Consider the following 14257-nt stretch of genomic DNA (forward strand, 5'->3'; position numbering starts at 1 on the left):
TTGATTCATTTATGTTTCTTGGCTCACCAACTCATTGTGAAATTTGACACACCCTGCTCTTGTAGATGTGAATATAACTGTGATATAAAAATTAGAGTATAAAAGTTAATCTCACTTTCAGTTCGTGTGTGTGGTACGTACAGCATACTTCTGCAGGATTGAGTTACCAACTGATTTTATGCAACAGCAGTGGGAGTCATATTTTTTTAATATGTTCAGCTCAGTTCAATTTAATTTAATTTAAAAAGCAAAGAGATTAAAAGATTTACATCGAAACTTGGGGGGTTCAACTAATAGTTTGTTGGCTTTGCTTAGGATAACATTTGACACAAACTTTCCTATATAGCCCATGTTTATTTTTTTATATGTTAATTTGTTTGTTTTTGTGTTTTACATACAAGAGTATGAACGATTATCTGTCCCCCTGCAACCCAGATGAGGATAAGTGTAAGAGGATGGGTGGAGAAGTATATTTTGGCATCAGTTTTTTCTGGTTTCCAAAAGATCCTGTCAGACCACTTCCAGGTGTCTTGAACAGCTTGATCGATACATTGTGGCTGTTGCATTCTTTATAACCTCTTTATTCTCCTCGATAGTTTTAACACTGACAAAGTCTGTGTGATATTGCCTGCAGTGGCTCTAAGAATTATTTCACCATGATGTAGCGTAGGGCTTAGCATACAGGGTTTAGTGTTTTCTCCCATAGTTGTTAATTGGAAGAACATTTTTTTAGATTTTGCATGCGAGTCACATTTTAAGCATGTAAAAGCCTAAAGCTGCTACAAATGTCAGAGTACCAATTCTCAAACCCTTCTTATTCCATCCACACAGTCGCTAACCCCTTGGTTGTTACTGCAGCTGTAAATGGCAATTTCTCCAATGTCCTCATACCACATCCACCAGTCAGTCGTTAATTTCTCTCAGCTATTACCCACATAGCAAAATTCATATCGTCCAGATTTGGCCCACACGATGTGCTTACACATGGCCCACATACCGCAAAGAATGACCTCTTGTTTGCCAGAGGTGCACAAGCACAAGACCAGTTACAAACACACTGGTGGTCCTGTGCTGGCCCATGTGTGGATTACCTCTGAAAACCAATCATCATGTGTTCTAAAATGCACTTATAAGACTTGTCAAAATATTGAAAGATTTTAAAAGTGGTTGAAAATAAAGCAAAAGGTTTACAGTTTTATAATCCATGAATGCAACCGCCAAAGAAAGAGTGGGTAATGTGATATTATTCTGTTATTATATGTTACCTTATAGATGTAATCAAAATGGTTGAATTAGGATATTGTTGTAGATCATATTATACCCTTTAAAATAGAGTGTGTGATCTGTATGTAGTTTAGTTCTCATTATACTTTTGAGTTAACAGAACATATTCACATATTAGTTTATTAGATAAAGGTGCATCACTCTGTATCCTTGATCTGCTGGGAATGTGTTACACTGTTTTCTTGACATGCTTAATTGTTGAATCATGAAGAGAAGGTTGTAAGCAGGAGACTCTGTGTCTAAAGACAGGGGAGATAGACAGACCACATTCCACACCCCCACCTTACAGAAAGCAGAGAAACAACTGCCGAGGTCATAACTTAGGCGCTGTAACAGAGAAAAAATGTGATGTTTTGGCTTTTACGACTAGCTGGGGGCCACTAGAGACTATAAAAAGCTGAGCAACCCGTCACCATTTTGAGACATGTGCCTGACCCTCTGGTAGCATCTCTCCCGTCCGGACGTTGTAATGCTCTAACTGTTGAATTGTATGGAAATAAATGATTGTTGATTGAGCATTTATACACCGAGTAGTGTCCTTCCTTCAGCCCAAAGATTCAAAGAACTGCGTGATTTCAACAGTAAATAGCATCAGCTTCTCTATATAAACACTGAGCAATGTGTTGCACCATAATTATAAAATTAAGTATGTTTTATTGAATTAAAAACAAAAAAAGAGGATAACATTTCAATTATGTGTAAAGATTTTTTTAATATTAAGCAAGTTATTTCAAGTGCCTTATGTTTGGCATGTGGAAGTATCACCATCATCAGGGAAGTCTAAGAAACACTTCTGAGATAAAAAAAATAAATAAATAAATTTAAATAGTGCTATTTCTTTTTAGAAGACAATAGCGAGTGTAGGGGATCAGATAGGGAATCAGAATCAAAAATCAATACCAAATCAAAACAAATGTGAATCACAAGTTGAAAATTCAGAAAAAATACTTTATTGTGGACATACAAGTGGCTGCCTGTAGCATTATAGAGGCCACATGTTTTTGTTTCTCTCCAGTGATAGGAATGGAGAGAGAAAGCTAATTTTCCTGCATTTTTAAAGCTCATCCTTATTCAATATTATGTTGTATAAGTACTATTCCCACCTATAGTTCCCACCTAGATTCAATGAGGTGAGACACGATCTTTAACCTCCTAAGACCTGAACTCTTCCACTGCATGCATTTTTAATTTCTCTTTGATATTTGGGCTGATTGGGACCCGATGAATGTAAAAACAAATAATCACCAGATTTTCTTTGTTTTTTTTACCCAATTTTTGTTTCTAAGAAAAATGAGAGCCACATATGAGGATATTCGTTTAAAATTTTGATAGAACAGTAGCAGTATAATGTCCTCGTAAGTGGATATCAGGCCCTTGTAGAGCAAAATTGAGTATTTTGGTTTAAAGAACCCAAAATGTGATGTCCACATAGAAGGTTAAACAATCCATCCATCAGCACTACAGTAAAACAACATGGGTACTTCTGCAGTCAGCATCCTGGAAAGAGAAAAACATATTTAACTTGTTTTTGCTTTTAAACTATATTTCTTTCCACAAAATGACTTGTATGTTTCAAATGAAAACTAGTTGAATTGATGCATGATATATACAGTCTGCAGTGAGCATCTCATCCCCGTCTTCTCCGTGGTTTGTAGCTAACGCTGAAAGACACTGCCATTTTTATCACTTTGCCAGCTGAGTTTGAAATCAGCTACCCCTTGATCTCTCAGGATGGTCTCCAACTTAAAAATAAAAGACATTATAGAAGAAAATAGCTGTTTGTGTAACAAACAGGTAATAATCACGACTAAATGTTTTTAAATCATGTTAAATGTGAAATTTCTTTTTGTTTTAGAACAAAATAAAGAACTTTTGCTTACTTTTATAATTTTTTTGTACCTAATTCTTAGTAAAGAGACCAGGAACCTTGAATCTACATTTGTACCTTCATTAGGAGTTGACTGGAGGCAGTGGAGTCAATGAGATCCACATCAGACTTCACCTTCATCCTTATGACCATCTTTTTTACTTTGGCATCTGTAGAAGACAAATACAGAACTACATCAGTTATTATTGTGATTTTTATTATTTTTTTAACCCATGGTCTGAAGCTTGAATGAAAACAACAGTTGTATCACATTTCTAGGAACTGATTTATTACTTGTGTATTTCAGGAACTTACCTCCTTGACAGATAAATGTTGCTTTCTTGTTACAGTCAGCTGGTATCCAGCGTCCCGTCTGTGATCCTTCCACAGAAACACAGTTTCCACTATAATTTCCGCCTCTTTGCCAGTACCTGAAGGAGGTCTTTGTTCCATCTGACCAAACCCAGGAGTCTTTAAACAGACCGAACCACACTCTGTTGGTAACTGCAGCAATCGCTGCATTTTCCTGTGCTGTATGCACACATGCCAGATCAGTGTGTTTCTGCCTGCACAGATCTTGACTGTTCTGCCAGGTTTGTTCCTGTGTGTAAACCACATACTTCTTGCTGCCATCTCGCTGAACTAGAGACACACATAGAGAAATGAATAAAAGAGAGTTAGTCTTGTATCTTCAGCCAAGAAAAATAGTCAGGAGATTTAGAGCCAAATTACTAACAGCAGAGCCATGATGTTTCTGGTCATAAACACTTACACAATTTTAAGGTAAACACTTTACCTTAAAATTTAAAGCGGCTTTAAACAGCCAACTGTTTTTATGATATGTCACTATATAAACAAAACTGAATGTAACTGCAGTATGACGTCAGCTTGAACTGTGTTATCTTGGTCACTAAATCACTTGCTCCTTCATTTAGTCTGTTTATGATCCATTATTTGCTCAGCCATCGTTGGATCATGTTGGTCATTACTGTAATGACCAACATCATGCAACAATGCTTTATCTTTGGTACTTTAAAAAAAAGTTCTCAACCTCATTGTATCATTAAAAATACCAGAAATGTGGTCAGGGAGCTAATAACTGGATCTTTAGAAATGTCAACATTTTTAAATAACCAACATTTTATTTATTTTTATTTTTTCTACTGGAATTCATCCTAAAGTTCAGTGAAAGGAGCTGTGATGAGCCTGAGGAGAAAATACAAACCTACCCAGAGAATAACCAAAGTTGGTGGCATATATTACATCCTTTTGGTAACATAGTTGTTGTACAAATGTTTATTCAAGCCAAAATATTGAGTTCTCATAATCTCATCACTAAAATGACTATAAATGATCATTGTGTGTGCTACTCACCTGATTACTGTTTGTTTTTGTTTTTAGATAGAACTAATAATAATAATTACTAATAAAACTAATATAGATTAAATTTATCATCATCAATAAATATTTCATATTAAAATTATTAGACAGATCAAAAGTAGCAAAAGTAGCATGCACTCTTAAGTCCAGAAAGTTAATTTTAATCACTCTCAAAAGTGTGATTGCAATTTACTCACTTTCATAACACACATAAGCTTTGGTTTCGTCACATGAATCATCATTCCAGAAGCTGTTATCATACATCTCTGCACACGACTCTATGCCGCCATAGTTGTCTGGCTGACCAGAGCTCCATTTGGTGAAGCTCGCCATGCCGCTCCCATCAGACCACAGCCACCTGTTGTTCTTTCCGTTGTAAAGTCCGATCCATGTGGCGGTCGCTTGACTGTCCAGTGTACTGACCAGCTGATTTTCTTCATCCATGTTGTTTATGGTTGCCAGGTCAGTGTATTTTATTTTGCAGAACCTCTGAGCCTCATACCAAGTCAGGGTTTCATTGATGAAGTGATACTGCACTAAAACACAAGATTATCCAGTCTTACACACAGACGCCAAGAAATAATTCTCAGTTTGTTCCAATGTTGTTTAAAAATTTTAGAGAGACAATGGTGTGCCAATGCAGCTTTAAGAGATGACGATAATTATTGAGTAAATGTTTGCCACGATCATAACTAAAGTCTGTGTGTGTGTGTGTGTGTGTGTGTGTGTGTGTGTGTGTGTGTGTGTGTGTGTGTGTGTGTATGCATACTGACCAGTGTGCTTATTTACCTGTTTTACTGGACCCTGTCGAAACCAGTGCCATCCTGGTGGTAGTCATGAAAAGCATTACAAAAATTCCTGCAGCCAAAACATGCAGAATAATAACAAGCAGTCATCCATTGAATGTTGTGATCATTTATAGTATGTTGTACTATAACGTTACAGAAGCAGTAGAAGCTGGCTAAATTATTTTAAAAGAAAAATCTGTAAACTTTCATCCCAATTTTAATGACACCAATTAAATGGAAAACTTTAACATTTCCATAGAAATTATAGAAGCAGAGATTATATTTATCTATTTCTATAGTTATGGTGTTAAGGCTTTAAAAACCTTGGTATTATCCTTATTGTCCTATTATTCTGTTGTCTACTCATGTCTGTTTGTTTGTTTCCCAGGTTGTTTCTCAAGATCATATTTTGACAGGATACTTTTATCAGTCAAAAAATATATACAAATGGCAATTGATTCATTTATTGATTCTTGAATATTGCAGTGTACTTTTTGCTTGCATCAGAAAACAAAGCTTAATCATTCTTATTCAGTTTCTTTGACACGTTGGGCCCACTTTGCAAATTAGCCAGTGCTAAAAGAACAGCTTTTTTAAATACACCCATTGACAATTTGAAATAAAGATATAGATTTTGCCTTTACTAATTTATATTTAAAAGAATTATACACAGAGTTAAACAAGTGTCTGATATTGTCCACTACATCTGATATATTTTATCTATGCACCTTCTGTAGATCTGAAGGTGCATTTACTTGTACAGTGTGCAAAGCAGTTTTGGAGAAATTGAAATGTATTTGGTTAAAGATGCATCACAAAAGATTTAAAGAACCACTGACAGTCATCAGGTAAGTGGAGTATAAGAAATTAAGAAAATAAATTAAGATTAAATGTTACTATTTGGCTGAGGGTAATTATACACTAAAATCACACTAACAAAAATTTGTTAAGTCATTCAGAAAGAAAAGCAAATCAGTGTCATATAATCACAGGATTCCTAAAACTGCTATAAAAAGTTTACAGAAACGATGCTTAGACTACCTATAATGCAACAAAAGTCAGCTCATGTAAAATGCTTTTAAAATGTATATATGTGTATATATACACATTCATAACTTGTATGTAAGTCCTTTGACAAACTAAGTACACCCCATGATTTAATAACATTGTCTGGCACTAATACAGCATCGTTCTAATTGATTTACATCTTTTCTACAAAACAACAAAAAAAAAAACCAAGAATATTTAAAGAGAAAATGTTTGTGCACTCTGCCGTGGGAATCTGTAGCTCCCTAAATTCAGCTATTTTGCACTCAGCTGTTGTTGATGTGCTGATTGTCTCAAGGGCACATCTGCCCATACACACCTGCTGTACTCTGCCGGGTGTGATAGACCAAAGTATCCATCTATCTATCATGTGCTTAGAGCTCATTTTAAGCACTATTTTTAGGATTTTTCAATATCAGCCACTTATTTCCATCAGCGGTACATGCCGTGTCAGGGCTTGTCCTTTCATGACAGTTCTTCTGCTTGTGCCTCTTCCTCTGTGGTCAGTTGTGATCATAACATTTCCTCCTGGATAGTGGTTCTGACACTCACTAGTCCTAGGCCTCCTTCCTTCAGCTTAGCATAAAGTCTCAGGATGACAGATTTAGAATAAAACCATTCAAGGACTTTTCTTGCCTTGATGGACTCTAATGTTTTGTTGTTGTTGTTTTTTTTACCACATTCCCATGGAATTCCTGATGAAGTCTCAAAGGCTCAGGTCTTAATGCTCAATTCCAATTTTTTGATCAAATCCGATTTTTTTTTTTTTGTCTGGTTGTTCACACTACAAATAAAATGTGACAGCAAACGCGCTCTAGTGGGAATGGTTCATGGCCCTCAAAGCAGCCCACATGTGCAAAAGAAGACGTCACACACAACGTGCTCTGTTTATCGAAGTAAAAATGGCGGCTAAGATGGTACATTGCTCCCATCCTGGGTTTGTTTTTGCGCTTGTTGACCGTTATAGCGCTGGTGGAGCTGGTTAGTTGTACTGAACATGTGTCGTGCGTGTGCGTGAATGATAAGTGCCTTGTATTTGTTCTATGGTTATAACTCATCCTATACTCGCCCATGTATGCCGTGTGATACTTATATAGAGTTTGCCAGTGGTTTGTGTCGCCACGAGACACTGTGGTTACTCATGTTGATTTGACCAAAATGGCGCCACCCTTGTGGACTGAGCTGCTCAAAGTAAAGATGGAGTCCATCCCTGTGCAGCAGCCCATTTGTGTCCACCAGGGGTGGTGTTTAGTCATTTCTGAATTAGATTTTTCTGTTCAACCCTTTCTGTATTATTTAGACCAGTTTGGTTGACTTTAATTGTTTGCTAATTGTAATTTCCGTTATTTTACAGAACCACACATGCATATACTCACACAAATTCACTTCTGAAGATGTTTTGGATTAAAGGAACCCAAATTATCATTGCTGTGAACCCTCTCTTTCATCATATAAGTCACCTGTGCCTTCTGACCGAGGATAGGAATATCCTGCTGTAATTTGCCAGTTTATTAAGCACACACATGTCCAGTTCACTGCTCTTTAGGAAAACTTTTGCACATACTTGCATAGATACTTTGAATAAAAACTCATATTTTATTGATTATGTATAAAACATTATAATTCTTTTTAATTATAAAATATGATATATAAATCTTTATAAGGTGTTTGTTTTGTTAAGTGTGGACACACACTGAAAGGTTATGAGGAGGACGTGGCTTATCAGCAGCTGGGTATGATAAGGGCTGTCAATTGCTAATTAAAAGGGCTTCTTTTTTGCTGCTGGTAGAAGCTGGTAGAGTGCTCTTGAGCTGGCATTTTATATCAATAAAATAAAATTTTGATCAATAAAAAATAACAAACTTGGGCTGTACAGAATCCAGTCACTAGCTGTAGTTATTGGATCCTTGGTACTCAAATGGCGATTCGTTCCACTCCCTCAGAAACCTGTCATTCTTAATTTGCCCAGCTTGGTTTCATTAAACTTGAGTGTCTGCTGCCGTGTGATATCCAGTAGAGTCATCAACACATTATACTTTTGAAAGACTCAGTCTTAGAGGCCCATCGGGGTGTCCTCAGTTACCTGTTGAATGTGACACAGTCATCACCTCTGCAGTCCTCGTCTTAGTCGTCAAAAGCACAAAGAACATTCCTGCAATTCACAGAAAGAATTTGAATGAAGTCAACTGTGGGAATTTGTTTGAATGGAAAATTATCCTTATTTGTTTAGTCTCAAAGCCTACCAGGCAGAGAAATGTTGTGTCATATATTGCACCTAATATATTTACAAAAAATATTAACTATGAATGAATTCACAAAATACATGGTAATTTATTATTTGGTAATCAAATGTTTACAAAAGCACCATAAAAATAATGAAGCCATTGAGCTTCAGTAAATTTCATTTTACGCCAACAGTTTACTATATACAAAGACAGAATATCTAAACTCAGCTATAGTATCTTTGTGTTACTTAAATGTTGCGTGAAACTACTCGGTAGTTTGCACAGCTAAAAGAAAGAGTGGTGCGCTCGGCCATGCAGCATTCGCTCTGAACTTCCCGACCTGCTGTCTGTCTACACTAAGTGGTACAAGACTAAAGCCAGAAAGATTATGATGGACCTCTCCCATCTCAACAATGGACTCTACTCACTGTTGAGGTCTGGGATGCACTTCTGCTCTCTTAAGGCCAAAACAGGAAGAATGAGGAGGAGTTTCTGCCCTCAGGCTAATCAGGCCCTGAACCAGGTGTAGTCTCGACTCTCATACATCACATCAACGAATGCACACTGTTTATTTTCACATTCTCTTTTTATCTTATAATTTACCTTTAATCCTTAGTTTAGTCTTTACGTCTTAGGTTAAATTCTTAATTTATTGTTTATCTGTTAGACCTTTTTTTTTTAATGTATTATGCAACTCTTATTACCTCTTTCTCTGTAATTTTTTCTAACTGTAAATTTATCTATTTAATTTTTCTGTAAACTTTTTAAATGTTAAATTTGTAAATTATGTAAATTTCTTTACTGTAGTTTAATGGTCGGGCATTGCACAGCAATAAGAATTTCACTACATGTTGTACTGTGTATGATTGTGTGTGTGATGAATAAAATTTGAATTTGAATTTGATTTGAATATGTAATCAGTTCATGTCAATTCAATTTTATTTATACAGCGCTAAATCACAACAATAGTTGCCTCAAATAGCTTTATATTGTAAGGTAGAGACGACAATAACACATACAGAGAAGAATCCAACAATCAAAATGATGACAAAACTTATAAGCTTTAAATTTGCATTTTATCATGTGTCACTGAGCTGTCCTTTCTACAACCTTTTTAAATAACCTTTATTAATAAATGTAACCTCTCTTCTTGCTTTCCTTTCCTGTCTTTTCTTAAATCTCCCAGTGCACAGCAGCTTGACCTGAAGCTATCAACACACTGTGCAACACAACTGCACACAAACAGTTTGTGTGTTTGCTGATGAATTTTTTTGGAAATGTTGATTACCTGACACTTATAGTGTATAAGTGTCACTCCATTTATAGATTTTAAATTTACAGATACCAGCACTCCTTCCAGCCTACTTTGAGTCGCAAGTATAAACGTTATAAAAGAACCTAAAGTAACGACTTGAAAACACAGGAAGTAAAAAATACAGATATTTGTTTAAAAATGTAGCGAGTAAAAGTAAAAAGTTGTCAGAAAAATGAATACTCAAATAAAGTATAGGTACCTGAAAATTCTACAGTTTTAAATAATAACAATAATAATGGATTGGATTTATATAGCGCTTTTCAAGGCACCCAAAGCGCTTTACAATGCCACTATTCATTCACTTTCGCATTCACACACCGGTGGAGGCAAGCTACGGTTGTAGCCACAGCTGCCCTGCGGCAGACTGACAGAAGCGAGGCTGCCATATCGCGCAATCGGCCCCTCTGGCCAACACCAGAGGGGCCGATTGCGCGGCCCCTCTGTACAAAGTACTTGTACTTCTGAGTATAATTATAATTGCAGGTTTATATTCTAAAAATCCTATAAGGATACTATCAAATTTTGAAAGCGAAAAATCAAAGCAAAAGTTTTTTTACCTCCACAATTTAAGAGTTTACGATTGCAAAAAGAGCAGAAAGTACATCAAATTATGTAACACAAAATCAAACTTTATAAGTTACAAGGAATTCAGACATTAGAACTAAAAACAACTGTTGTAACTACCAGTAAAGCAACTAATAGAAATAAATAAATGTTTGTACATGTAAATAATTATTTAGAATCAAAGTTTAGAAAGTACCTGATCTGATGCACTGTGTATCCTGTGGCTTCCTTGTAATGTCTGTGGTTGTTTTAAGTGTGCAACGTGCCAAGACATTCACACTGTATGGAAATCCATCACAGTGAGATGGATTTGCATGTTCTGATGAGGTGATGTTGTTGGTAGGTGCACTGACAGGTAATCTCTAAACTAAAGGTTAACACACGTCATTTTACTGTAGGCAGTAATTTCAATGTTAAATTTATACATGCAGTCACAGTATCTATCAATTTTAAATACATTTACAAATAGAACTTAATGTATAGAAATAGACTTGGGAGTTCTGCAAGAGCAGACAGTAAGAGTCTCAGAGACAAGTTTGAACAAGGTTTTGGTCATTAATAACAGGCGGTCCGGCCCAGGACTAATGGAAGTTAATCTTCAAGTTGCTGTTTTAAGAAATGTGTGTAAGGGACAAAAACGCTCTTTTATTCTTAGTGCTTCTGACATGCATGCATGCCATGTCAGTGTGCTTCTGTCTGCACAGAGCTTGACCTCTCTCCCAGCTTTGTTCCGGAGAGTAATGCATATACTGATGTTCACTACAAATCTGCATTAGGTTTGTGTGCTAGCAAGCTTCAGATCTTTCTCACTTTTTTTTTGTTTTGCTTTTAAATATGACTAATATATTCATTTATAAACATTTGTCTTCTTCGTTGGTTGGTGGGAGGGAAGGAAGCATGAAATACTAAGATTTGAAAGTTGCTGTTTATTGTAATTACGGTTTTTAAAGTGTATTGGCATTGGTGCATTTGGTGCAAAAATCACATAGTCATTTACTCACCTTCACAACATACAGGGAGTGCAGAATTATTAGGCAAGTTGTATTTTTGAGGAATAATTTTATTATTGAACAACAACCATGTTCTCAATGAACCCAAAAAACTCATTAATATCAAAGCTGAATGTTTTTGGAAGTAGTTTTTAGTTTGTTTTTAGTTTTAGCTATTTTAGGGGGATATCTGTGTGTGCAGGTGACTATTACTGTGCATAATTATTAGGCAACTTAACAAAAAACAAATATATACCCATTTCAATTATTTATTTTTACCAGTGACACCAATATAACATCTCCACATTCACAAATATACATTTCTGACATTCAAAAACAAAACAAAAACAAATCAGCGACCAATATAGCCACCTTTCTTTGCAAGGACACTCAAAAGCCTGCCATCCATGGATTCTGTCAGTGTTTTGATCTGTTCACCATCAACATTGCGTGCAGCAGCAACCACAGCCTCCCAGACACTGTTCAGAGAGGTGTACTGTTTTCCCTCCTTGTAAATCTCACATTTGATGATGGACCACAGGTTCTCAATGGGGTTCAGATCAGGTGAACAAGGTGGCCATGTCATTAGTTTTTCTTCTTTTATACCCTTTCTTGCCAGCCACGCTGTGGAGTACTTGGACGCGTGTGATGGAGCATTGTCCTGCATGAAAATCATGTTTTTCTTGAAGGATGCAGACTTCTTCCTGTACCACTGCTTGAAGAAGGTGTCTTCCAGAAACTGCCAGTAGGACTGGGAGTTGAGCTTGACTCCATCCTCAACCCGAAAAGGCCCCACAAGCTCATCTTTGATGATACCAGCCCAAACCAGTACTCCACCTCCACCTTGCTGGCGTCTGAGTCGGACTGGAGCTCTCTGCCCTTTACCAATCCAGCCACGGGCCCATCCATCTGGCCCATCAAGACTCACTCTCATTGCATCAGTCCATAAAACCTTAGAAAAATCCATCTTGAGATATTTCTTGGCCCAGTCTTGACGTTTCAGCTTGTGTGTCTTGTTCAGTGGTGGTCGTCTTTCAGCCTTTCTTACCTTGGCCATGTCTCTGAGTATTGCACACCTTGTGCTTTTGGGCACTCCAGTGATGTTGCAGCTCTGAAATATGGCCAAACTGGTGGCAAGTGGCATCTTGGCAGCTGCACGCTTGACTTTTCTCAGTTCATGGGCAGTTATTTTGCGCCTTGGTTTTTCCACACGCTACTTGCGACCCTGTTGATTATTTTGAATGAAACACTTGATTGTTCGATGATCACGCTTCAGAAGCTTTGCAATTTTGAGACTGCTGCATCCCTCTGCAAGATATCTCACTATTTTTTACTTTTCTGAGCCTGTCAAGTCCTTCTTTTGACCCATTTTGCCAAAGGAAAGGACGTTGCCTAATAATTATGCACACCTGATATAGGGTGTTGATGTCATTAGACCACACCCCTTCTTATTACAGAGATGCACATCACCTAATATGCTTAATTGGTAGGAGGCTTTCGAGCCTATACAGCTTGGAGTAAGACAACATGCATGAAGAGGATGATGTGGACAAAATACTCATTTGCCTAATAATTCTGCACTCCCTGTACATCTGTTTTGGTTATTCCACACCACTCATTGCCTGCAGAATTGCTTGGTTTCAACAAGGCTCCATTTGGTGAAGTCCACATTGCCACTGCCATCAGCCCACAGCCATACTGCTCATTGGAAAGTTCAGTGTGTTGCCCAGTTCGTTTTCATTGTCCACGTTTTCTATGGTCCGTATACTTTACTCTGCAGAAGCTCTGGTCCGCACACCCATCAGGAATTCATTGAGGACTAACGGGGGTAGTGAACAGGGGTAGTGAACGTTAGTCCTCAAGAGCCGGTGTCCTGGAGGTTTTAGATCTCACCCTGGGTCACCACTCCTGACTGAAATGATTAGTTCATTAACAGGCCTCTGGAGAACTTCAAGAAATGTTGAGGAGGTAATTAAGCCTTTTAAATCAGTTGGATCAAGGACACATCTAAAACCTGCAGGACGCCGGCTCTCGAGTACTAACATTCCCTACCCCTGGATTAGGTGATACTGCTGAAGCATTCTGACTAAAAATAAATAAATAACAAAACATAATTAGCCTGTCTTCTTTTAATTAGGCATCACAAAGGGGAATGATTGTTGTCATGCATGATTGCGGAGCTGATTATCTTTAAACCACAACGGCTTTATTCTTTCCTGCTAACTTTTTCAGTCAATTTGTTTTTAGTTACTTTCTAAAATTAGTTTTTAATTTAAGTTGTGCTTTTTAAAAAATATTATCTAGTGTCCTGACAACGAAAGTAAAAACACACAGTCTGCAGAAAATAATTATTGAGAGAGAGAGAGATAGCCTTTATTTGTCAGTTGCAGGTCTTTTGCCCACAACCGAGATGACAGACCTTGCCGACCGTACATAAAATACAAAAATCATCACATTGGGGAGACAGGTCAGGCTAGGTAGCGAGGAAAAAAAAAACATCGAAGGATAATACAGGAATCCACAGGTATCAACACACCATAACACAATAAACACAGCATGGGATAGTGTTCCAGTGTGTACATCTGATCTGGGACCGCTGCAATCTTCGACTGCGCCTCCAACTGACCCGATGTCCACATCAGAGGGGAGGTAAGCGTTGGAGGTGGCGTTGGATCCGGGGTAGGGAGGGTGATGCGTCAGTGAGTGCTTATCAGTATATATATGTGTGTGCGTGTCCAAAGTCCCCGCCAGGCTAAGTGAACAGTCTTCCAGCCAACCCAGGTGGCCTTGTAGGGAAT

At 37.3% G+C, this 14257-nt stretch overlaps 1 protein-coding gene across 1 annotated transcript; it reads right to left on the reverse strand.

The window, feature by feature from the left end:
* Nucleotides 1–2211: 2211 nt before the first annotated feature.
* Nucleotides 2212–10705, reverse strand: LOC145421393 (macrophage mannose receptor 1-like). Its single transcript, XM_080291664.1, has 7 exons — nucleotides 10667–10705; nucleotides 8450–8518; nucleotides 5321–5389; nucleotides 4729–5067; nucleotides 3467–3793; nucleotides 3230–3321; nucleotides 2212–3026 (listed from the first exon to the last, which is right to left on the reverse strand). Exons 2-7 carry the CDS (start codon nucleotides 8514–8516, stop codon nucleotides 2940–2942), a joined length of 981 nt encoding a protein of 326 aa, XP_080147790.1. The 5' UTR covers nucleotides 8517–8518; nucleotides 10667–10705; the 3' UTR covers nucleotides 2212–2939.
* Between the last annotated feature and the right edge of the window lie 3552 nt (nucleotides 10706–14257).

The sequence above is a fragment of the Astatotilapia calliptera genome, chromosome 3, assembly GCF_964374335.1.
Source record: "Astatotilapia calliptera chromosome 3, fAstCal68.1, whole genome shotgun sequence".
Lineage (NCBI taxonomy): Eukaryota > Metazoa > Chordata > Actinopteri > Cichliformes > Cichlidae > Astatotilapia > Astatotilapia calliptera.

Excerpts from the sequence above, each read along its gene's own strand:
- LOC145421393 (XM_080291664.1), bottom strand. The coding sequence starts at position 8,516 with ATGTTCTTTGTGCTTTTGACGACTAAGACGAGGACTGCAGAGGTGATG. Across the intron at positions 5,390-8,449 it reads GACTGTGTCACATTCAACAG|GAATTTTTGTAATGCTTTTC; the intron begins GTAACTGAGGAC and ends TTTTGGCTGCAG. Across the intron at positions 5,068-5,320 it reads GACAGGGTCCAGTAAAACAG|TGCAGTATCACTTCATCAAT; the intron begins GTAAATAAGCAC and ends CTTGTGTTTTAG.